The sequence below is a fragment of the Talpa europaea genome, assembly GCF_964194135.1.
Source record: "Talpa europaea genome assembly, chromosome: 12".
NCBI classification, from domain to species: Eukaryota; Metazoa; Chordata; class Mammalia; order Eulipotyphla; family Talpidae; genus Talpa; species Talpa europaea.
In genome coordinates this window covers 83,858,667-83,883,322 of record NC_140079.1, presented here as the reverse complement: position 1 = coordinate 83,883,322, position 24,656 = coordinate 83,858,667, and the positions used below count along the sequence as shown (strand labels likewise).

At 42.9% G+C, this 24,656-nt stretch overlaps 1 protein-coding gene across 3 annotated transcripts; it reads left to right on the top strand.

Annotated features, from left to right (window-relative positions):
* Positions 1-258: 258 nt before the first annotated feature.
* On the top strand, positions 259-21,132 carry RAC1 (Rac family small GTPase 1; the record flags this gene model as incomplete). Of its 3 annotated transcripts, XM_084251158.1 has the most annotated exons (7): positions 259-293; positions 7,848-7,919; positions 11,713-11,830; positions 18,316-18,372; positions 19,844-19,906; positions 20,569-20,728; positions 21,002-21,132. In XM_084251158.1, the coding sequence occupies 7 exons, from the start codon at positions 259-261 to the stop codon at positions 21,130-21,132; spliced, it is 636 nt and encodes a 211-aa protein (XP_084107284.1). The 3 variants fall into 3 exon arrangements, with proteins under 3 accessions (XP_084107284.1, XP_084107285.1, XP_084107286.1); XM_084251159.1 differs by lacking the exon at positions 18,316-18,372; XM_084251160.1 differs by lacking the exon at positions 18,316-18,372 and having other exon boundaries at positions 20,569-20,732; positions 21,002-21,062.
* Positions 21,133-24,656: the final 3,524 nt, after the last annotated feature.

Here is a 24,656-nt window from a genome sequence, read left to right as displayed (position 1 = left end):
GAGCGGCGGCGCCGGCGCGGGGGAGGGGAGGCCGGATGTGAGTGGAGCGGCCATTTCCTGTTTCTCTGCAGTTTTCCCTAGCTTGGGTGGTGGCCGCCGCTGGACTTCGGCTTCTAGTCGGCGGAGGGCGAGGCGGCGTGGACAGCGGCCCCGGCACCCCGCGCGTCGCCGCCCGCAGCCGCGCGCCCGCCCGCCTGCCCCTCGGCCCGCCGCTCCTCTCCCTGCCCGGCCCGCGCCGCGGCCCCGCGAGCGGCCCAGATGCAGGCCATCAAGTGTGTGGTGGTGGGCGACGGGTGAGTGCGCGGCCGGGCGCGGGCGGGCGCCGGGGCTGGGCCGGGCGCGGGCCGTGCGGGCGCCGCGGGCTCGCGCGGGGCCGGGGCCGGGGCTCCGCGGGGCGGGCGCGGGGGCGCGGGCCGCCACCCTTCCCGGGGCCGGGCCGCGCGTGCCGGGCCCAGGCTTCCCCGCCACCCCCGTTTATTTATTTATTTTTTTGGTGGGGGAGGGAGCCGCTTCGGCGGCGGGAGAAAGTGAACTCCACCCTCGCTCGCGGCCGGGGCCTCCGGCCGCCGCGGCCCGCTCACCCCGCCCGCCGCCGTGGATGAGGGGGGTGTAGAGAGTTGCCTTTTTCAGAAAAAGGACCCTGTCCTGGTTTTTACATAAACCATTTGAGCCCCGTGGAGCGCTTTTTGGGTCCCGGCGGCCGGGTCGGTAATGGTAATACCGGACAAATACTCGCCTTGGGCTGGTTCGGTGACCCGAAACTTACTTAGCCAGGGTTTAATTTCCCTGGTAGTTTGCCACTTTCAGGATTTTTAAAGTTTGTGTGTGCGCGCGCTATTATTGCTTTGGAGAAACTTAGGAGCTGGCTTCGAGGAGCTGGGTGTGAGAGAGACGGTTCTGTGCTCTTAACGTGGTGGGGCCATTAAAATTTAAAAAAAAAAAAAAGGGAGGAAAGAAATTGGCCCTGGCTTCACGCGTTAGGTATGGGATGTAGCAGAACAGGATCCCTCAGCCTAGCTGCGCTGTGACTCAGGGCATTTCTTTTCATTACTGGCAGTGGTGGTTCCATGGCCCCTAGAGGAAGACAAGACTTGTCTTATGCAGTTTTTTTCCTCCCATAAAAACAAGAATCTCAGTGTAATCCGAGCAAAATTGTGTGTCTCAGCATTGCTTGAGTGGCTCAGCGTTAACAAGGAAGCTCCAAGAATTACTACCAGTTTCATCAAACTCAGAGTGCAACTGGTACATTTTCCAATAGTGTAAAGTCAGAGGAAGAGGTCTGGCATCACTTTCGATGAATAGTCTCCAAACTGGTCTTTAGGACTGATGCAGCTTTTATGCCTCTCAGTGAATTTATGAATTCTTAGTTTATTTCCACCCTTGTAAATTAGACTTTTGAAATTGTTTCTGTAACGAATTCAGATGCAAATAGGACAAGTAGACAACTGGCTTTTTTAAAAGATGCTGGTGTCAAACTCACAAATGGGAGGATTATTAACACTTCATGGTTCGATGTATCCAATTAAAAATTGTAAGTTCCATTGTTTAGTAATACTAAAAGAAAGCTTTACTTTGATGGGGAGGAGTTCAATTAATTGGTTTAATCATGAAATGAAATTATTTCAGATGACTTGATCCTTTGCATAATGAGCTTACTAAACATCATTTTCTCTTAGGAACATAAAAATTATCTGAATTTCCTTTTAAAGTGGAAAATGCCAAATCAGTAATGCTTAGACTATGAAATACTAGTTTTTTTTAAAAGTCAAATTGCTGGTAATTCAATATCCAACTTTAAGCATGTAATACTCTTATTTGAAAATTTCTAAAAGTAAAACCTAAGCATAGCAGATACATTTAGTTTATTTAATACATGCAGCTTCTGGACCTCTACTGTCTGTGTTGACTTGTTTAGACAAATACTTGTTGAATGCCTACTATAGACCTGGATCCTTCCTATTCCCATCCCATCGCTGTTGGCTTAAGCCTGAGCCATCTCTCCCTCAGAGAGAGACCCCTTCCCCTTTAGGGAAGCAGTGAGGATTAAGCAAGATGCTGGATACTAAGTGCCTCATAGGTGTGTCCCTCTGCTGACTTGGTAGATAGTGCAAGCAGCTGCCGGTGCTCTTACTTTCATTGTGTCTGTTACTTCTACCCAGGCTTGGCAGTCTGGGGGGTGTGTGTGTGGCGGGGTGGGAGGTGCGCGTTTGGCATGAACAATGAATGCTTCCTAGTCTCTAGTTTTCAAATCTGTATTTGACTTTGATGTTAACTAGGGCTAGGCAACATTAGGTGTGAAATGCACCTTAACAAACAAATTTAAGCTGTGTTATTTTAAATAAGAGACGATATGTAGCAAACATTACTGAAGCAAAAAATCTAAATACATAATTTTCCATACCAAAAATCTTTGTGCTCTTACCCAAATAAAACACATTCCTGGTGATACAGTTGGAATGCTCGTTTAGTCAAAAATTCTTAAAAGCTGTTAAATGTGGGACTAAAGAAATTACTTAATGTGGAATTTAGGCAATAAAGGACATTTTAAGCAGTGAGGGCAAACCAAAGTTCTACAAACTGCAAACTTCAAGAAATATTCTTGGAATTATAGTTAAAAACTATGTCAAAACTTTGTTATAACTAGGCTCAGTCAACCTATACTTCTCTAATGAGTTATTTCCTATAAAGCAGTTTGACATTGGGTATATAATGAGATAAAATTTGGTGTTTTTAAAATTTTGTTAAGAGTCCTTTATGAACACAGAACTTACCGCTTTTATTTGGGGACCTCGGCTGCAACATTTTCTTTCAGCTTGACTTAGGAAGACAGTATCTAACATTCAAATGTTTGCAAACAACCTTATTTAATAGTGTTGTCTTGGGGGCCTCCCTGATGGCACAAGGGGTTAGGTGTCAGCACTGTCAAGCTATTGCCAACCACTGCAACAGGAATTCCATCCCCAGCCCAGCAGTTTGTTTTAGTAGGTCCGCCTGTTCTGCTCCCCACTCTGTCTCTGGTGAATTCTCTCATCCCCACTCCCCACACCTCTGGCCCACACCCCTGCTCTTGTGTGCATAAATAAATAAAATCTTTTTAAAAAATAGTGTTGTCTTGGCCAAGGTTGATAGAGAGTGGGAGTGAAGGACGTGACGCCTCCCTCATTTCACTCGTGTGTATAGCTTAGACATTGCTGTCCAGGAACTTTTTTTCTTTTCCAAGTTGTGTGTGATGAATGTCTTCCATGATGTCATCTTCATAGTCATGTATATCATTATTCTCCAATTGCATTTATAGTCAGTGATGACATGACCCATGACTTTATTTAAACTCTACATGAACTTAAAATTTGAAGAGATTTTTGCCTTTTGGAATGGGGTTCTATATTTCTGACCTCTTGTAAAAGTGTTTGAATTCTGTACCCTGGCTTCCAAATTTAGGTTTAGTATTTGGCTCTGGTCTTGGTTGGTCATAATATTTTTTAAAAAAGTTTTCGAATGAAAACTCTGGTAAGAATTTGGGGTTGGATTTAGTAGGGGAATAGCAGGAGTCCATACTTAGAAACCATAGCCCTTGTGTGGTCTGTCTTTTGTGTTAGTCATCCAGTGGTCTTGGTATTTCCTACTTTTCCACCTCTGCATCACCAGGTAGCTCTGTTTTATAATTGTAGTCTTTCTGGAAAGGAGATTTTTTTTTTAGGAATCTTGCTATAGGGGCAGTTACTTCCAGGCGTCAGAAGGAATAATTTTCTAATGCCTCAATATGAAAAATTTAATAAAACAGAGAAGTTGAAAGGATAGTGCAATGAATACCCTCTTTATTCTGCAATCACACTGCTCTGTTTGTATTATCATATTTATCTGTTTGCTTTATCAGAATATTTTAAGAGGATTTAATTGGGGGCTTGATTGTGGAGGAGAATGGGCATGGAGTGCAGTTAGACGTAAATTCTTGTTTTTGAATTCTGTCTTTAGCTGATCCAAATAACTATCCCAGGGTTAGGGTGGGAGTGCGTGTGGGTGGGTGGGTGGGTGGGTGGGGGGGTGAGAGGATTCACCAGGACAGAGTGGGGCACAGAACAGGCAGATTGACTGAAATACTCTGCTGAGGGGAGCAGCGAGCGAGGCAGGAGAGGTCTGCTGTGCCATGTGCGTCACCTCCCTGGCCGGGGCTCAAACTCGGTGCTGCAGTGGCTGCAGACAGCTTCACAGTGCTGCTTCTTAATCCCTTGTGCCTCCAGGGAGGCCCCCATCTAGGTTATTTCTACAAGACAGGGCAGGGATGCACAACTTTTTTTCTTTTTAAATATATTTTATATAGTTCTTACATCATTTTTCATTTTTGCACAATGTATGCATTTTCACTTTGGTTATATTCCCCATACAATTGTACCCCCCTTATTTTGACCCTAATCCCTGCTCTCCTCACTCTCTCCCTATCCCCCCCTCCCCTGTCCATGTGGCTCTGGTTTATAGGGGCTGCACAGCTTTTTAAAAAATGTATGCAACATGACTTCCGGCAGACACGTTTATTTTCTTAGAGTTATGTCATCTTTCAAAGATTAGAGGTTGAACAGGGCAGTTAAATACAAAAAACTGGAAATTTTAAAGCAAAAGAAACTTCCAGAAATTCTGCAGGAGCATCAGTCAAGGCTGTGACCAAATATGGCTTCCATCCTTCACATAGGGAGAAGCTGTGACTTTGCCTGGAGCTGATGTTGACTTTGGCCTCCAGTGTGTATTTGTGGAGTGTGTTAAATGTACTCGTGGGAAATAAATAACTATTTTCTTTTTCTGTGTTCTTAAACATTAAGTACTTAAAACAAAAACTGAACATGTAATTACACGAAAACCTAGAATCTTATAACTTAATAATTTTCTTACAGATTTATAGCAAATAATGATTGGTAAGAAAATTTCAGACACTGTCAGGTTATACCAGTAACTTGAATTCCTTTGCAGTTACATTTTTCAGCTGAAGAAGTTGTTTCAGGAAAAGAAATTTTAGCATTTAAAACATGGTTGTGTGGCCTCCCTGGTGGTGCAGGTGGTTGAGCGCCGCACTGTGAAGCTGTTCGCAGCTTCTGCAGCGCAGGTTCGATCCCTGCTGGCCGGCGAGAATCCCACAATGCGCAGCAGACCTCTCCTGTCTCGCCCGCTGTTCCCCTCAGCAGTGTATTTCAGTCCATCTGCCTGTTCTGTTCCCTATTCTGTCTCCGGTGAATCCTCTCACCCTCCTGCGCAGCTGACCTGTACCCCAGCACTTGTATAAATGAAAAAAATAAATCTTTAAAAAAAAAAAAATACCCAAAACATGGTTGTGTCTATAGTCATGACTTTTTCTTTGTACATATAGAAAAAATTTAGGACTGGATCTTAAAGGAGGTGTTACAACATTTTAACATAGTATAAACCTGTATAGTGAAAATCTTTACAGCTGCTCGTCCTTGATATTAAGCGCCAACAAGGATTAACATTTTTACACAACTCCATTTGTAATTTTGAAAGGAGATTGACTTACCATGTATTGGACTCCTCTCTCTTCCTCAGTTACCCACTCCCTGTTCAACCATTGTCCCAGCCATGCTTACCCTGCCTCACACTGAGAAAGCTATTAGAATGGCCCACTTCTTTCACCCTGAATACCCCGTGTTGGTCCAGACCATTATGGGGTTTCACAGGTGGTTCCTGGAGCCCATGCAGTTGCTTTCTTATTTACCTGCCTCCAGTCTCTGCTTCTAGTTGTCTTTGCACACTGCCGTTAGGCTTCTTCTGAAAATGTAGATCTTATGGTTTCTTCTGAAAACTGTGACTTCTCAAATAGGTTCAGGTCCCAAGTCCTTAACAAGGAGAAATGGCAGCCTCTTCCCATTTCCCCTACCACTTCCCCCTTGTTTCTTGGTTCTTCAGTTACGCAAGATTTCTTTAGTTCTGGTCCTTCCTTCACTCTTAAATCTCAGAGTATGTTGCAACTTCCACTAACCTAACTGCCCTCAAGACTGTGCAAGATTCCTGTGCTGTACATTTCCAGAGTGTCTTTACTAAATAACACTTATCAGCCTATAATTTTATGTAATGACTGTACTCTTTGTTTTTTAGCTTAATTGCATAAATTTTGAACTCTTGTTCATTGCAATATCTTTAATAACTGGTACACTTTGTGGGTAGTACACAGTTTGTTGGTATAGGTTGAAATTGAATTAATACTCACAACAGTTTGTAATGGAGTTGGCAGTTTTGTATCCATTTTACATTCAGAAAACTGAGGCATAAGGAAGTTGAAATTGAAACAAAACATTCTGGGCAGTAAGTGGTAAGAGTGGGCCATGGGTCTCGCAAGCCAAGGGTAATGACTGCAAATCTTAGCCTCTTGCTCTTAAAGGTTTATTTTGACATTCTAAGCTTTTAATAAAATGTATGACCCAATCACTCATTTTTGTTTAGAAAGCCTTTTAGGAGTTGGAAGCTATCTCCAGATGATGTAAGGTTTGACTCTGAGTTCTTTGAGGTGGGGAGTTCCAGCTTTTGTTAAGCTCTTAATAATGTCATGAGTGAAACAAGTATTGGCAAGACTGGATGGACCTGTAATCTGCCCTTGTGAAGGGTTTTGCCTTAAGCTAAGAGCGCAAAGAAAATAGAAAAGCACATAACTTATTCCTGGTGAATCCTAATTTAATAGTAGTTGAGACTGAACAACAAAATTTTACAGCTCAGAACTCCCTTGTGTCATTGTGTCCTTGGTAAACCCTCAGGACAGGGAGGTGGGCTCAAATAAGGAGAGCATTTTGTGAGCCCTTAGGAAGCCAGGAACGCAGACTCTCAGGAGCCCCTGAAGTTACCCTGCAAACCAAACTGGAGACCTTTTTTGGCTAGTGGTGCAGTGACCTTAATTTTTAGGTGATATTGTCTTGAAAAAAATATCCAGTGGTTGGAAGGCTTCCAGCCACCACGAACCTTTGCCTGATGGCACATAGTACCCCCTGCCAATAGAGCAGAAGGCCCATCTGTCTGGAGTATTTCTGTACAGTCCTCTTATACTTTCTCCTCTTTGCATTTGTTGGAAAGTTTACTCTAGCCCCCTGGGTCATTAATTAATATGTCTGGAATATTGTGTTAGCTGCTCTACAAGGTTACGGTAATATGTATGCTTGGGGGCGGGGGGAGGCCCACATGAATCCAGATGAAATAAAGTGAGAGCTGTTCTGTGTGGTTTAATGACTAAGCATCAGAACATCACATTAAGAACATCTTTACTGATTGCCAGAGGGTAGGCTTTAGAAAAGTGTGGGATTTGATCTCCACTCAGAGGCAGCAAAAATATATTGCTTAGTAACCAAGTGGAAGATGTAGAGCAAAGTTGTGTTTGCATATTATTATATTAATCAAAATAATTCAAGCATAGAATTGAAGATTCTTGGATGAAAGACTTAAAAAAAAGATTTATTTTATTTATACATACAAGAACTGGGGTCTAGGCCAGAGGTGCGGGGAGTGAGAGGATTCACCGGGAACAGAGTGGGTGCAAGACTTTCTACAGATGTTCACAGAAGAGACTTCTAATTTAGAAATTTTCTTTTGAAACTTGTGCTTATTTAACAGCTATTTGTTGACTGCTAATGCTAATACCAGATACCCCTACAGTGTGTGGGTCCCTCACTCTACCTTCCTAAGAAAATCTAGGGTAAAAATATGTGTGGTATTAAGTAAAAAGTTACAGAAATGGATTTGTTTTCTTTAATGTGAAGTACTTGGTGTATATTCCATAATTTTTCTATAAATTATTTTAACAGAATGAAGAAAACTGGGATTATGTTCATGTGGACTAAGCAATTTTTCTTCTCTCCCTTTAGAGCTGTAGGTAAAACCTGCCTACTGATAAGTTATACAACCAATGCCTTTCCTGGAGAATATATCCCCACTGTGTAAGTATTGTCTTTAAATGGGAATTAACTTCTCTGTGAAACATACATATTTTGGGTTCCTTTGATCTTCATTTTGCTTTAAAGCCATTCATAATTCTTATGTAAACAGATATGATTAGGGTTTTTTTTTTTTTTTTTTTTTGTAAGCATGTACCAAAGTCTTTAAGGTATTTGGCCTTTTAAAAAATACTTAATTCAATCTAATTTGAAGTTTCCACATGGTGATTAAAGAAACACACAGTTTTCCTAATTGAATTTTAGACATTAGGAAAACAAAAGTAAGTTAGCAAAGTTAACTGTGAAGGACAGAAACTGGATAATACAAAGATTCACATAAATTGGCTCTCTGGGCTGCATGTGTGAAGTAGCAATGAACTGGAACCTGAAAAACTCCATTATGTTTTAATTGGTCTTTCTTTAGAATTGAAACCAGAGAGTGTGGGTAGGGGGTGGTGTATGGAAGGAGGGGATTGGCACTGGGCTACTTGGACCCAATTGGTAGCAGATTGGGTAGAGATAGAAAAGTGCTTTTCTGATGATGGGGTGACTAGAGACCCCTAAGTAGCCAGGCCTCCTCTTGCGCTGTAGCCACCGAGAGCTCTGTCCTTTTATGGCTGCTGCCCTGGTGGAGAGGATGCACCGAGGCCCACCTGGGCACACCTTCTCATGCACAATACGTGTGCTTAGGTGCTCTGCTCATATTTTTAATGTAAGTGGAATAGATCATCCAAGTTGACCTCTCTTATTTGTCTTTGAGCTTTGTTATGGTGTCTTCTGCCATAAAAAAGTTTAATAGTTGTATATGATGTTGTCACTCCCCTCTTAACTGATTTTTATGTCTTAAATGTACCATTCCTACTTCAGCGATGAAAAAAGTTCCCTATTATTTTTCTAGGACTCGTGGCTAAAGTTTTTATCTGCTTCATCTTGAATTCTTTTAGTATAGTGTGAGACAGGCACCTCAAATAGTATTTATTGTGTAATACAGGTCACAATACTATTTATTGAATAATCTGTTCTTTTTTCCATGAAAGCAGAATTACACACATTAGATTTTATTTTCATTAATTTTATGAACCTTATTGGAACCTTACCTCAGACCTTGACTTTGCTGTCACAACGTGGTAAGACCCTAAGTTCCAGTCTCTAAGAGTAAAAATGAATTCTGGAATTTTATTTTAAAGGCTGATGTAGTGTTCTGTTTGGTGCTTTGCCTGGTTTAAATTGCAGTGCTATATTTTTCTTATTAATGGCCTAATGTCCTACCTTATGGTACATGTAGTGATTTTTTTTTTTTTTTTAAATGTCAGCCCTGTTTTTCTCCATTAGCTTTTCTGGGCTACCTCCTCTCATAGTTAACTAAGTTGTGTGTAGCAACTTCTAATTAATTTTAATATATGTTTCCAGGTATGCTTCTTTTTGTTACCTGATAACTTGATTCTCAAATCAGGTTATGTTGCTTCATGCTGTCACTGGACTTTGATTGCAGGCACAGTTGACCAAAACTTGACTAATAACCTTGCACTTAGGTGGGTGTTCTGGAAATACTTAAGAGTGTGCCACCTTGTTAAAATGAGAGAATTCAGTAAGTGGGATTGAAAGAGACAAATTTATACTTCATTTCTTCCTGGGGAGTAAATTTTTTTTTCACTCTTTTTTTAATTATTATCTTTTTAAGTTTATATCTTTTTTACATCATTTTTCATTTTTGCACAATGTACGCATTTTCCTCTTTCTTGGTTATAGTTCCCATACAATTCTCCCTCCCCCTCCCCGCCTCCCCAGTGTGTGTCTCTGGTTTATAGTTGCTTGTTGATTTTGATTTTTACTTTATCATAAGTAGTCTTTTTCCTGATCCCTTATTGAGGTTTTCCAAATTCCTGCTATGAGTGAGACCATCTGGTATTTTTCTTTTTCTTTCTGACTTCGCTGAGCATGATCCATCTATGTTGCTGCAAATTGCATGAGGTTTTTTCTTCTTTCCACCCAGAAATAATGTTTTATTATTTGGGTTTATCTGAACTCAAACAGGAGGACACATAAAATTAACCATCACAATACTTATTGCAAATATTTTCTCACAGTCTGTGATTTGTCATTTTTTTTTATTTTTAAAATTTTATGTATTTTTTACATTATTTTTCATTTTTGCACAATGTATGCATTTTCATCTTGGTTATAGCCCCCATATAATTCCCTCCACCCCTTGTTTTGACACCCCCCCCCATGTGTCTCTGCTTTATAGTTGTTGGTTTTGATTTTTACTTTATTGTAATTAGTCTTTTTCCTGGTTCCTTATTGAGGTTTTCTAAATTCCTGCTATGAGTGAGACCATCTGGTATTTTTCTTTTTCTTTCTGGCTTATTTCGCTGAGCATGATTCCTTCCAGCTCCATTCATGTTGCTGCAAATTGCATGAGCTTGTCTTTTTTGATTGCTGAGTAATATTCCATTGTGTATAAGTACCACATCTTCCTGATCCAGTCATCTATTTTTGGGCATTTGGGTTGTTTCCAGGTTTTACCTATTGTAAATAGTGCTGCAATAAACATTGGTGTACAGGTGTTCTTTTGAATCAATGTTTTTGTGTCCTTTGGGTAGATCCTAGGAGTGGAATTGCCAGGTCATATGGTAGCTCCATTTTTAGTAGAGGAATCTCCAGACAGCTTTCCATAGTGGTTGGACCAGTTTGCACTCCCACCAGCAATGTAGGAGAGAGAGTTCCTTTTTCACCATATCCTTGCCAACATTTTTTGTTGCTAGTTTTTTTTAACATGTACCATTCTCACTGGTGTAAGATGGTATCTCATGGTAGTTTTGATTTGCATTTCCCTGATTACATAGTGATGTTGAACATTTTTTCATGTGCCTGTTGGCCATTTGCATTTCCTCTTTGGAGAAGTTTCTTTTTAGCTCTTCTGCCCATTTTTTGACTGGATTGTTTACTTTGTTTTTGTTGAGTCTCATCAGCTCTTTGTAGATTTTTGTGATCAGTTTTATCATTAGTGCTGTGTGCAAAAATTTTCTCCCAGTTGGTGGGATGTCTCTTTGTTTTGGTTACTCTCTCTTTTGCCGTACAGAAGCTCTTTAATTTGATGTAGTCCCAGCTGTTTATCTTTGCCTTCACTATCACTGTTTTGGGTGATGTGTCTTTAAAGATGTTACTGAGGTGTATGTCATGTGGTGTTTTGCTTATATTTACTTTTATATATTTTATGGTTTCAGGTCTTATGTCTAGATCTTTAATCCATTTTGAGTTGGTTTTTGTGCATGGTGTGAGGTAGTAGTCAAGTGTCATTCTTTTGCATGTTGCTACCCAGTTTTCCCAGCACCATTTATTGAACAAACTTTCTTTGCTCCATTGCCTATTCTTTGCTCCTTTGTCAAAGATTAGTTGACTATAAATCTGTGGGTTTATTTCTGGATTTTCCATTTGGTTCCATTGGTCCGTGTGTCTGTTCTTATTCCAATACCATGCAGTTTTGATTATTATGGCTTTGTAGTACAGTATGAAGTCTGGGAGTATGATTCCTTCATTCCCTTTTTTTTTTTTTTTCAGGAGAGCTTTGGCTTTTCAGGGTTTTGGTGGCTCCATGTGAATTTCATTAATATTTGAATATTTGTTCTGTTTCTTTGAAGAATGTCATTGAAATTTTTATTGGAATAGCATTGAATCTGTAAATTGCTTTTGGTAGGATGGCCATTTTGATAACGTTCATTCTTCCAACCCATGAGCAGGGGATGTCTTTCCATTTCTTTGTGTAAAGATTAACAGTTTTTATTCCATTCTACAGCTTTGACAACTATTCTGCCAATGTTATGGTAGATGGAAAACCGGTGAATCTGGGCTTATGGGATACAGCTGGACAAGAAGATTATGACAGATTACGTCCCCTGTCCTATCCGCAAACAGTAAGGATTGTGATGGCTTTCTAATGTGTCCTTTCGGATATACAATTCCTGAATGTTTGATTAATTGAATGTCACCTGTTACTTATGTTGCCATCTTTTGGTCCTATTAAGTAAGAGCAGATGAAGTGAAATTAATTCAGAGATGTAAGCTGGGGTTTGGTTGGTTTTTGTTTTTTGAGCATGACTAGTTACTAAATATGGTTCTGTGCTCTTTACGTTCTTGCATTTAGTTTAGGACAACTTTGTGAAATACCCAGCACTGTTGGTACAAACCAGTTTTTTTTTTTTTTTAAGCTTTATTTATGCATACAAGAACTGGGGTACAGGGCAGAGGTGTGGGGGGTGAGAGGAGTCACCAGAGACAGTGTGGGGAACAGAACAGGCCTGACTGAAGTACACTGCTGAGGGGAGCAGCAGGGCAAGTCAGGAGAGGTCTGCTGCGCCATGTGTGTTGTTCCCTGACTGGCCAAGAATCGAACTTGTGTTGCAGTGGCTTTGGATAGCTTAACCCTTGCGCCACCAGGGAGGCCCCAGTACAAAACAATTTTAACAGCAGGTAATTTTAAGGTGGTTCGCTTTGTGACAGTTTTGTATCAGAATCAAATTAAGCAATTAAGGTTTCTTTAAAGCAAGTTGTAAATAATCTTTGGGATTTAGTGCTAATTTGTAAAATACATGGCTTTAGTACCTAAATCTTCTCACTATAGATTGAGGTATTAGTTTTGTAGAAATGTCTTCATTCTGTCTGGTCAGAAACACTCTGAAGTATGGTTCTATTGCAGATAGCTAAATGGCCTGTTTACCAAATCTAAGGCATTGGTAGTGAATAGATGCCACTCTTCTTTTTCCTTTCCTTTCCTTTCCTTTTTTTTTGTTTTATCATTTTACAATAAAAGGATAGGCTTGTTAGGGAAGGGAAAAAAGAGGTACTCTCGTAAAACACAGGTGGACAGAGTGGCTCAGAAACTTCTTTAGATAAGCAATTGTCTTCTGTCATTTGCTTATGTTGTTACGTGTATGTTCTTTGTTATAAGAGTGTATTGTTGGCAACTTAGTGATGAGCTGATCCAGGCAGTATGCATAGGAGACAGGCCTGCGCAGGCCTTGGATTCAAACCCTGCTCTTTGCCATGGGGCTGTGGGCAGTTTTCTTCATCTCTAGTTTTGAGCTGTCTCATAGGATTAGATGAGGTTAATATATGTGAAGCACTTAAAACAGTCCCAGGACCATTGGGACCACATGTGTTAGCTGCTGTTAGGATCCCTCATTCTGTTTAGGTTTCTCCATGAATCTGGAGAGCACTTCAGTGCAGAGCTGTGCCCCATTAATGGAAATTGCTGAATAGGATGGCCAGGAGTCAGTCAGGAGGACATCCCTCAGAAGGCAGACTTTGACCTTTTGATTGATTTAATCTTTAGAGTCTTGGGGTAGTGTGATAAATTTAAATAACAGAGATAAAATAACTATTTAGTTCCAGTTTACCCAACTCTTTATTTTATGCTTTTTTTCCCCTTAAGTAATTTCATGTTTAGTAATGATAGTGTTAAACTTTTGAATACAGCTTTTTCCTTATAACAACCATTGTCTTTTCTATTTGTTTCCTGTTGGGAGGAATTGTCAGATAATAGTTTCAGTTGATGGTTTTTGCTGGTTGACCTTTAGCTGAATTCCTTTTTTTTTTAATTACAGATTTATTTATTTATACAAGAATCGGAGTACAGGCCAGATGTATGGGAGGGTGAGAGGATTCACCAGAGACAGGAACAGGGAACAGAACAGGCAGATTGACTGAAATACACTGCTGAGGGGAGCAGCGGGTGAGACAGGTCTGCCGCACCATGTGGGCATCTCCACGGCTGGCGGGGATCGAACCAGCCCTGTAGCTGCTGCAGACTGCTTCACAGCGCTGCACTCAACCTCCTGTGCCACCAGAGAGGCCCCCTTTAGCTGAATTCTGGCATCAGCACTAAAGAAGACCAAAAATATAAAATGGGAGGTTTGAATTGGGTGGTTTCAGTATCTGCTAAAAAGGATCTGTAGTTAGGTATTAAAAACCAGCCTATAATCACCAATTGGTTTGAATTCCTCAATATGTTTAGGAACTATTCTATCCCAGTGGCTGCTTAATAATTCCAGATTTTATGAAAACAAAACAAAACAAAAAAGGATGAAGTAGGACCTTTATCTCACACCCTATACTAAAAATTAACTCAAATGGATCAAAAACAAATATAAGAGCTAAATCTATATTTTTAGAAGAAAACATAGAAGCAAACCTTCATGACTTTGGATTTGGCAAATGATCCTTACATTTGGCATACCAAAGGTTTGAGCAACAAAAGAAAAAAGAAAAACTGGACTTCATCAAAATTAAAAACGTTTGTGACTTCAAATGACACCATCAAGAAAGTTGAAAGACAGGCCACAGAATAAGAGAAACTGTTTGCAAATCACATCTGATAAGATCTATCTAGTGTGTGTGTGCCTATATATATACACACACACACATGATGTTTGTATATATGTATATGTATTTGTGTGTATTTATGTATAAAGGATTCTTCAACTCCATAATAAAGGAATAATTTTTAAAAAATCCAGATTTTAAATGAATCTGCAAATATTGATTGGTAGGGTTGGAGACTATCCAACCCTTTGGAAGGGCAGAGTGTCACTTCTGAGAATTGAGAACCACCTCCTATGACTCAAGGGCTCTTGGGTGTGGCCTTTTTCTCTGAGGGAGACTGCACACTCTAAGTCAAAGGTGACTTGGCAAGATTCCCACTTTGTGTGCCAAAGAACACAGAGATAAGAAACGGAGTGAATCAGGCCCCGTGGTGTGAGACCTGAAATCTTCTGGGTGGTGGTCTTCTGGTGCTAGGTCTTCAACTTTTCAGGCCCCATTTGTGTCAGGCAGTGATTATTTTCCAACCGAATGCTTGAGCTGCATGAAGGGAATAAGACATGATTCTTACCTTCAAGTAGCCCAAAGAAATACTACCCACTTAGGGGGTGTGAGTGGGGTGCTTAGGAGCACAGAGGATGGAGCACGCAGCTAGCATTTGAGGACATGCCTGCCTGGTGGAGATGAGGACGCTGTCCTGACTGTTGAGGGCAGGCCTGGAATGCTGATTCTAGGGCAATGCTCGTTCACCTAGGGGAGCAAGGCCCTGGTAGTTAAGAGATTGGCGCCTTAATTTCTTTCAGACAAGAGGGAAACTTCTAATCGTTGTAGTAAAGGGAATATAGTCTCCAGTTGTATTGGTATACAGATCTGTTTGTGGCTCCTCCCTGCTTGCCCTCAGCACTCATGAGGGGCCGTGTGGTTGATTCGTCTGAGGTGACTTAAGAGACATCAGGTTTCCTGTGGTCATTTCCAGCTGGCATTCTTCTTTGTGGGGTACCTCTGTGTGGCCCAGTTAAATCTGTATAAGCCAGGAGCCTCCCCGGTGGCGCAGCGGTTGAGCGCTGGGTTGCGAAGCTGCCCGCGGCCTCTGCGGCGCCGGTTCGATCCCCGGCTGCTCCCCGGCCACCGGAGGAGGGTCCCACATGGCGAGCAGACCTCTCCTGCCGCCCACTGCTCCCCTCAGCAGTGTACTTTGGTCCTTCTGCCTGCTCTGCTCCCCGCTCTGGCTCTGGTGAATTCTCTCACCCTCCCGCGCTTCTGACTGTACCCAGTGCATGTGTAAATGAACAAACAAACAAATAAATACATGCCTCTTTAAAAAAAAAAAATCTGTATAAGCCATTAGTTTCCAGTTTTCCAAAAGATGAACAAATAGTCATCTTTCTCTAAATTAAATAATTCTGAGGCTTCTTTACTTTCCAACAAGTTGTCTTGATAGTCTCTCTTGCCTGAGTTTTCTGCAAGTGAGGCTCTGTCTTTGACCGGCGGGCTCAGGCCGTGCCTTGCCTTGTGTCCCATTTCCTGCATTTGCTCACTGGCTTCAGGATCCAGTGGTGTGGGTGAACATGTGTGATTTGCCAAAGCCACAAGGCCTGAGTCCTGTGGGAGCCCCATGCTGCAACCCCACTTGCTAAGGTCCTGGGCTTCTCTGTCATCGTGGCCAGGGCCCCAATGTGTCAGGCCAGCATTTTCAGTTTCTGCTTGTGCGGACTTGAGAAGCTCTGTTTACAAGGCCTGGACTAACCTACCGTGACATCAGGTTAAGAGAAAAATGTGTGTGTAGCTAGTCTTGTTTTGATTCTTCAAAGGCTTCACACTTTGGTTGGCTGTGAGAGCGTCCGCGTTCTCTAGCCCAAGAGCTCTAGGAACACACCTGCGGTTCAGAGTGGGCCGTTACTCCGTCTCAGGGGAGACATGCACCTTGAGGAGCTGTGGGTGAGGTTTGGGCTTGTGTTGGGTGGTTTGGTGAGGACGTGGGAGCAGAGGGCTTGCTCCAGGGTATTTCTTTCTTGCTTTCTTTTCTTTTCTTTTTTTGTGGGACCCTCTCTGGCGGCCGGGGAACTAACTGGTGCTGCAGAGGCAGCCCAGCGCTCAACCGCTGCGCTACCAGGGGAGGCCCAGCAGGGTATATTTTTATAAAGCTTACCTAGTGGGCGGGGACCAAGGAGAGTGAAAACATAGAGGTGGTCATGCACTCTCCTTGACCGGGAGAAGGGTCTCGTGTTTCTGTCGTTTGCTCAGTGAGCTTGTAGTTGTCAGCGTGTAGACAAGATTGTGAGGTGGGCTGCTCTGTACTTCGGTCTCCTTGTGGCTCAGTCACACGGCTTTCTGGCGCTTGTTAGGTTTGGCGGGAGCACCAGGCCCGCTCCCAGATGCCAGGGGCTGCTCCTTTTTTCCCTGAGCGTGTGTTCTCAGCAGCCCCCACATCGGTGGCATGTGCAGCTCTTCTGTGTTGTGTTTCTGCACGGGTCCGAGGTGAGCCTGAAAGTAAAAGCCAGGTGGGAAGCATTTATAAGAGAATAAAATGAAAGGAAAATGATACTGCTTATGGGAGTGATGAGATTCCAGTCTTCCAGATGTCTGCTGATCTCATTCCTCTAAAAACAGGCCCATCTTTTTGTGTATTGTACAGTGAGGACTGCCCTGGTTGCACTTTGACCGCGAGGAGAGTGGTCTGTGGTAGAGAGGTAATAACGTCCGTGGAGGCAGCCTGGGAGTCTGGTGTGGTCAGAGATGGCTGCTGCCCTAAGGAAGGGGCCTTCCCATCCAGAGGAAAGATGGGCCTGTGACCAAGACAGCGCCTACAAAGAGGCTTCAGGACGCATGAGCAGCCCACTGAGGAAGGGGGTGCTTTTGGAGGAGCTCTGAGTGTTACAAGGACGAGTGTAGACAGAGGACCCCGCCCCGAGACCACCCAACTTGAATCTGTGAGGTGTCAGTTCGGAAAGGAAGGTTGAAGCAAACTGATGCTATGAAGAGGCAGAAGCTCGAGAAAGGTTTTCTTAAAGCCATATTTAGTCTGGGGGAAGAAAAAGGAAGGAGGAAGGAACAGGCAGATGGTGTACTGTTGACAGAGGGTGGTGAGCATGTTTCTTCTCCCAAGAAAAAGATGTTCTTACCAATTGAAAAGGGAAGAACAGCTGCAGTTAAGAGCTGTGTTTTGTGGCCAATCTCCGTGAGTCCCTGCATCACAATAAAGATTTGGCATCAAGTCAAGGCCTCGGGAGGACAGATCTTAAAAATTGCCCAGAGATTAAACCAGCATAGTGATGGAAACGCTAATGTTTTCATTGACTTGTAAATCAGAGACACTTGAGTGAAGTGAAAATAATTCGCTGTCCATTGGTATCTTAGAATTGTTTCAGGGGTCTGTGTTGCTGAAAGAGCAAATCTTTTTATTTTGGGGGACAAAGAAATGAAAGTGCTGTGACGAACACTGGCAAGTGTGGTCACTCCTGGGCACCGCCTCCAACCTGCAGAGGGCACGTGGCTCATCTCAGTGGTGCAGGTCCCACATGCAAGCCATAGTGTGACCCAGAGTTCAGGGCAGGAGCAGGCCGACTTTTCTCCCCCAAGCCCCGTGCCCTGTCACGGCACTCAGACCTGGCCCGGTTCACAGACAGGTGCCATCCTGTCTGCTGCAGTCCCCACTGGAAACAACGTAGACGTTTGGAAAGATGTGTCTGTCACGTGGATGTCCGCCACACAGCACACCAGCGCACGCCTGTGTTAGGGGAAGGGCGCTTCACTTCCTTAGCGTTTCCTTACTGTACATATAGGCCGTGTGCTTTGTGGGCCTGTTTCAAGTTCTGCTGGAACGCTTTGTGCAGCTGCCTAGAGGGTGCCTCTGTCTCCTCCCCAGCCTGACCTCCATCTCTGCCATCTTCTTTGCCAGGATGGATGGCATCTTCTGGTGGCATTTGATGTTGTAGACCTGTTAGACCATCCTCTGCTTTTTGATAGATCTCTTGGGAGGGTTCAGACAAAATTCTGATGAACACTAAACAGCAGGTTATATTGATTTTTTTCCCCTCCTTAGTTTTTACTAAACTCAAACAACGTTCTCATGCGTTACTAGGTTGGAGAAACGTATGGTAAGGATATAACCTCCAGGGGCAAAGACAAGCCGATTGCCGTATGTAAAACTTTCAATCGACTTCAGTTTCCAGCTTTATCTATTCTCTCATTTCACTTAGTTTCCTTAGGATTTCTTATTGAGCCTCACCTTCCTTGAGTGTTTTACATTTAATTCACTCAAGGTACTTTTGCTTGATGAACTATGCTTTCATCCAACAGTTTACCTACTAGCTTGAATTAAAGCTTATCCCTCCTCCCAAGAGAAAGGGGGGGCCTTTGTCAGGGCCTCTCTGCAGGCTGGTTGGAGATAAAGATATGGAGGCTCCACCTCAAAGCTCCCTGGGATCGTGTGCTTAAGCTGGGGGGGTACTAACCAGGCTGCAGGGCCTTCTTCCTTGAGCTATGGTGTCTGGTGTGGTGGGCCTGTCTGGGTGTGGCTGTGCAGTGCTGGTGAGCTAACCCCCCTGAGCTCGGAGGTGTTGACATCAGCTCAGGTGCTACAGTGCCATGGTGATTCTTGGGGAAGCTTTGTGCATGCGCTCGCATTTTGAAAATGTCATTTATAAAAAAGCTGTTGTGTGGGATGTTTCTTTCCCTTTCAGGTACAAGATTATCAGCTGGATGATTGAAAGTGTTAGCTGGGGAATTGTGTGCATTTTTACAAAATAGCATAATTGCCTTTTTCCAGGAAAATGTTTTATAAACCTAGCATTTTAGAAACTTGGGCATTTTTAAATACAGGTAAATAAATTTAACCTTTTACATAATACAGAAGGGGAGGGAGAACCCTGGTATTTCACATTCTGCCAGAAATTCTTCCGCGTATTTATTCTGCCCTTCCTTCTCACTTGGAACCTACTTTAGTGACAGCAGCCCCCAGTGCGAGTTCTCCACATGTCCTACCCAGCTTTGAGAATCCTGACAGCTCAGCTCAGCAGGTGGCACCTGCCCCGACCATCCTCCAGCAGAGGATATAGTGCTCAGTGAGCAAACCCTGAGCCTCATGTGGTGCCCGGGACTCCAGCAACTATTAAAAAAGGGGCCAATAAATGAGACTCCAGTGATTAACATGTGTGCGCCTCACATGTAGAAGGGAACTGAAGAAAAAACTTCACTTGTAGATAACCATTTTTTAAAAGTGACCTGCTTTCAAGAGAAAGAGCACATTTTACAGAAATACTGGAGTAGGGCCTTCACACATGATTTTGTCCCTGTTCGTAACAGACTATCAGGTTCCTACTAGGCGTCAGGAATGATGAAGAGGCCTCCCAGAGGGCTGGAGCCTCCGCAGCCTCAAGGAGCTTCTGGCATATTTCTCCCTCCACCGGCCACATTTTGACTAGTGACTGATCGCTTGATATGCTGGCTCTGGTTTGGGAGCGATCTGAGGAGACCAGAGTGGGGGTGTGCAGAGCTGCTGGTGCCGTGTGTGAGCCAAGGCCCAGTAACTCCTGGCAGCTTTTAGAATGCAGAGGGGCTTAATGTTGTGAGAGCATTTTCTTACCTCTCCCTGTGTTTCCTTTTTATAGGATGTCTTCTTAATTTGCTTTTCTCTTGTGAGTCCTGCATCATTTGAAAATGTCCGTGCAAAGGTAAGTGAGGTTTTTGTGGAAAAATACATTGCTCTCTAATGTCACTCTCAGGAAGAAACAAAAAAATATTCATTGATAGGGATTTTCATTAATCATTTTTTAGTGTATTGGCTGTAATATATAAATTTCTAAAGTCTCAGAAGTGTCATGTTTCTTGTTAAATAGTGAAACACTTTGGAGTCCTTCTTATAAAAATAATGATCATTATTTTCTACTTCTGAATCCTTGACAAACTTACTTCTTAGTGAAAATGACACATCCAAGCTATCCTTCAGCAGTGGTGAGGGTGGAGGGTGTGATGCCAGGGGCTAAGAACTTGGTCAGGATAGTTTATTTTCACCCCTAAATATGCGAAGAATTTACTGAGATGACCTTGACTCATTTTACCAAAAACAGTGTTTTTTTTTTGGGGGGGGCGGAATCTGCTCTTCTCCCCTTTTTACTCTGTTCTTCCTGGGCAGTCTCAATCTGGGCGGTCCTGCCTTGCTAATCAAACACCCACTGATAGTCCTTGTGGTTCTGGAGGCTGGGAGCGAGCTGTGCCTCTAGGGATGTGCTGGCTGGGGTAGGACTGTATGGGACACAGCACAGCACCTGCGTGTCCGATGGAGGCAGAGGAAGCTCACATGGTGTCTTAACTATGCTCCTTCCTTCACGTCTAGTGGTATCCTGAGGTGCGGCACCATTGTCCCAATACTCCCATCATCCTGGTGGGAACTAAACTTGATCTTAGGGATGATAAAGACACAATTGAGAAGCTGAAGGAGAAGAAGCTGACGCCCATCACCTACCCACAGGGTTTAGCCATGGCTAAGGAGATCGGTATGAAATCCTGCATTTTTCTGCTTTGTACACATTTTTGTTTTCATGACAGGCAGGAGTTCAGTATGTTCCTGACTCAGGGTCTGACTGACATTTGGGGAACCATTTAGGCCCTTGGGTTAGCACTGGGGAGGTGGCTGCAGGTCAGGAGCTTACTCTGCTCCACCAGGCGCACAGTGGGCAGCAGAGCCTGGGGAAGCTATCTCTGGCCCGTTGTCATCTGAAGGACCCCAAGTGTCCATTGCACATTTGTAACACACAGTTTCTCTGCAGGTGCTGTGAAATACCTGGAGTGCTCAGCTCTTACACAGCGAGGCCTCAAGACAGTGTTTGATGAAGCTATTCGAGCGGTTCTCTGCCCACCTCCTGTCAAGAAGAGGAAGAGAAAATGCCTGCTGTTGTAAATGTCTGAGCCTCTCCTGCCCTTTGTATGCTTTGCTCAAAAAACAGTGGAGCCTTTGCACTCAATGCCAAGTTTTTGTTACAGATTAGTTTCTCCATAAAACCATTTTGAACCAACCATTAATTTTAAGGTTTTGTGTAGACTTCAAACTTTCACATTCTATTAAAATTTAGCCCTAAAACAAGCTTTCTTAAAGCCTTATTTTTCAAAAACCCTTGTTCTTGCTCATATTAAGAGTTGCCAAAATACTTTGTTGCATTGTTGTGCTAAGAACACTAAGCACTAAACCGACCTTTGTCCTCAAGAAGATGTTAGGAAACACAGATACTTTTTAAGTAGTTTCAGATATGAAAAACTGCACAGCCTCCTTCATAAAATGTTGCCATTTAATGCACCGATAATTTATCATGTTCATGACCTAACATTGTACTGTATGTCATGGGACGAGTGTAACAACTCAACTCTTTGAGTCTTTTTGCTTTCCTAGTGAAAATAAGAAAAATTGTTAGTGTATTAGCTTTTGCTGAGCTTTGGAACAGAACTCTTAATCACGTGTTCCCTCGAAGTATTCTGCTCTCGCCAGGGTGTGCTGGGTGGAGTGTGCGGAACACTTGATGTGATTGATCAAAGGATGACAGTATTTTGACAAAATACAGAGTGGAGGTTAATTTACACTGTGTTGTACATGTAGTGATTGAATTGAGTAAGTTCATCAGTGAAAATTTTAAAGCTTAATTTCTGTCAAATGCAGGTAGTTGATAAGGAAAGGTGGTATTATCAGTGTTTTCTTATACTTTTCTTAAACCTGTCATCCCTCCCTAAAATGGGAGTTTTTAATTCATCTTTAAACTGGTCATCTCTATGGTTCCTAAATTAGTAAGTGCTTTTCTTATAGAACCCTTCTTAATGAGCAATATGCCTCCTGTATAATAAAATCTTTCTGATAATGCATTAGACTTTATTTTGTAGATTAGTAAAAGTGCATTCCTGTTTTCATGATACTTTACTCAAAGCTAATAAGCGCTTTCCTTAGTTTTCTAGTAACTAGGTGTAAAAATCATGTGTTGCAACAGTTTTTAAAGTATTTTAGATATTAAACTATGAACCTTCTACCATCACTGTCTTGCCAGATCACCAACACTGTACCTTGACTAATACTGCCTCCTGCCTCACCCACCACGCAGGCTTCCCGTCACTGCTCTAACACTACTCCTTCGGGTCTGAGGTTATGTGAAGCCCGTGCTCATGCTAACACAGTTCTGTACAGCTTAGCCACTGGCAAGAATACAAGGGTTGGACCATTCAACCATTAGAACAAAATTTTTTTAATGGAATGTGGAGTGTTTTTACATTGATCTTTTGCTAATGCAATTAGCAGTTTGTTTTGCATGTATGACTTAATAAATTCTTGAATCACATGACTGTAATAATTGAATTCTTGAGATCAACGGCCCTGGTGTATGTGTTCATTTGCCTTGCTTTAAAGTCCTGGGTTTTTGGGGAGACATTAATTTTCAGTGCATGTTTTTATGTTGGAGCAGCCCCTCCAGGGTAGTGGACTGGTGAATCAGCAAACTGGAGGGTGGTGGTGTAGGAAGGGGAGGTGATGTTCAGTGTGGAACCTGCTGATGGCGTGGATGAATTCATGGGCTGTTTGCAAATTGGGTGGGGCTACACTGGACTGAAAATGCAGATGTTGAGGCCAGAGTCAGCTTGTTAGGGTTAAGACTTTAAGATCCTTTCTGGAGCCTGAAATGAGTACTACGAAAAGTTCATGTTTGAATTGATTTTTAAATAGTCCTCTTTTTTAACCAAAGATAAACAGCTTAAAGAACAATCATTCTCAAAGTTTGTTAGAAGTCTTTCACCTTCATAGCTGCCCTAGAAGTTATTACTTGAATTCTTTAACTAATTCTTGGTATTTAATGTTTAAATGATACGCTTTTTTAATTCTCACTAGATTATCAATTATAAAAGGATCTAATGCAGGAAAGAGGCAGAGATTCACAGGGCGAAGTGTGTGGGAAGGGTGCGGTGCTCTGAGTGTGCCACTGGCCGAGCGTGCCACTGGCAGCACCTCCATATGTCCACCAGCCAGAGCCCTGTGAACCCTGTCCTTTCAGACATGGACGCACCATTACCTAAGTATGACTGATTAGCTCGTTAGCCAGTGATTGGTTCAGTCCCTCTCCCCCACCTCCCAAGAGGTCAGGTTAAATAACACACCTCTCTTGCCAGTTAGCACTTTCATTTTCAGTCGTGAGTACTGATAATACCCATCATGGAAGATGAGGGCTTTTTCCTAACAGTGCAGCTCACCCCAACTCAACCTACCTTTCCCGTCTGCTCAATATAATTTTGGTTGCTTGCTCACTAGTAAACTAGTACAGTGTAGTATCTGTATTTTTTTTTTTTTTTTGTAGAGGCATGTTTTTATTTATTTGTTTTGTTTATACATGCACTGGGTACAGTCAGAAGCGCGGGAGGGTGAGAGAATTCACCAGAGCCAGAGCAGGGAGCAGAGCAGGCAGAAGGACCGAAGTACACTGCTGAGGGGAGCAGCGGGCGGCAGGAGAGGTCTGCATGCCATGTGGGACCCTCCTCTGGTGGCCGGGGAGCAGCCGGGGATCAAACCGGTGCCCTAGAGGCTGCGGGCAGCTTTGCAACCCAGCGCTCAACCGCTACGCCACCAGGGAGGCCCAGTATCTGTATTATTAATACTGTAAATATGCCTCTGAGCCATTTGCTAACAAACTTGCTGTGTACTTCTGGTTTCTTTTGGGGTATTGCTTTAGTTGCTTAGTTGTCTGTGCACTTATTTTCCATCTGCTGTTCGGTTTTTTTTTGAATGTATTGTTATATCAGTTTGCATTTTTTGAGACTCAGAATCATCTGACTGCCAGCTCTCATTGATTTTAATTTCCTATAACCTGACGCTGTTTTTCTTCCTCATCTAAATGACCAGATTGTCCAACAGCTTTCTGAGGTGTGTGTATGGGAAGGCTGTGTTTGAGTCACCTCTTTGGAAATAACTTCCCTTCATGGGATTCCCTCTTCCATGTCCCGTGCTCTGTGCTTGGTGCGCTTCTTTCATCTGTGTTCTGTCATCCAGGTGATTGTGGCTGCTTTGGGGTGTATCTTCCATGCTCTTAATCTCCAGGTGTTTGCTTTTACTCTCACTCACGTTTCTAGCCCCATATGTCAACCTGGTGACTGTGGCACTTCTCAGTTCTTTGCTGGGACAGGTTCAAGTTTCTCCTGTATCTGCTGCTTTAAGTAACCTGTTTGCCTGGCGATCTCTGGCTCGAGCTTAAAAGGTGAGAACCTGGGAAAGGAGATTAGAAACCGAGCATACAGGTGGGTCTCGCCAGGCAGGGCTGCTCCGTGGGTATGAGATCTCTTACTTCTGCCACTGGGTATGTGCAGGAATGTGTGTATAAGTGAAATGTGTAGCAGTTAAACTTTGCTATTTTATAAACGGTCCTTAGCAGGTTTTCAGAAACTCTAAGGTGGTATGGCTGTAAG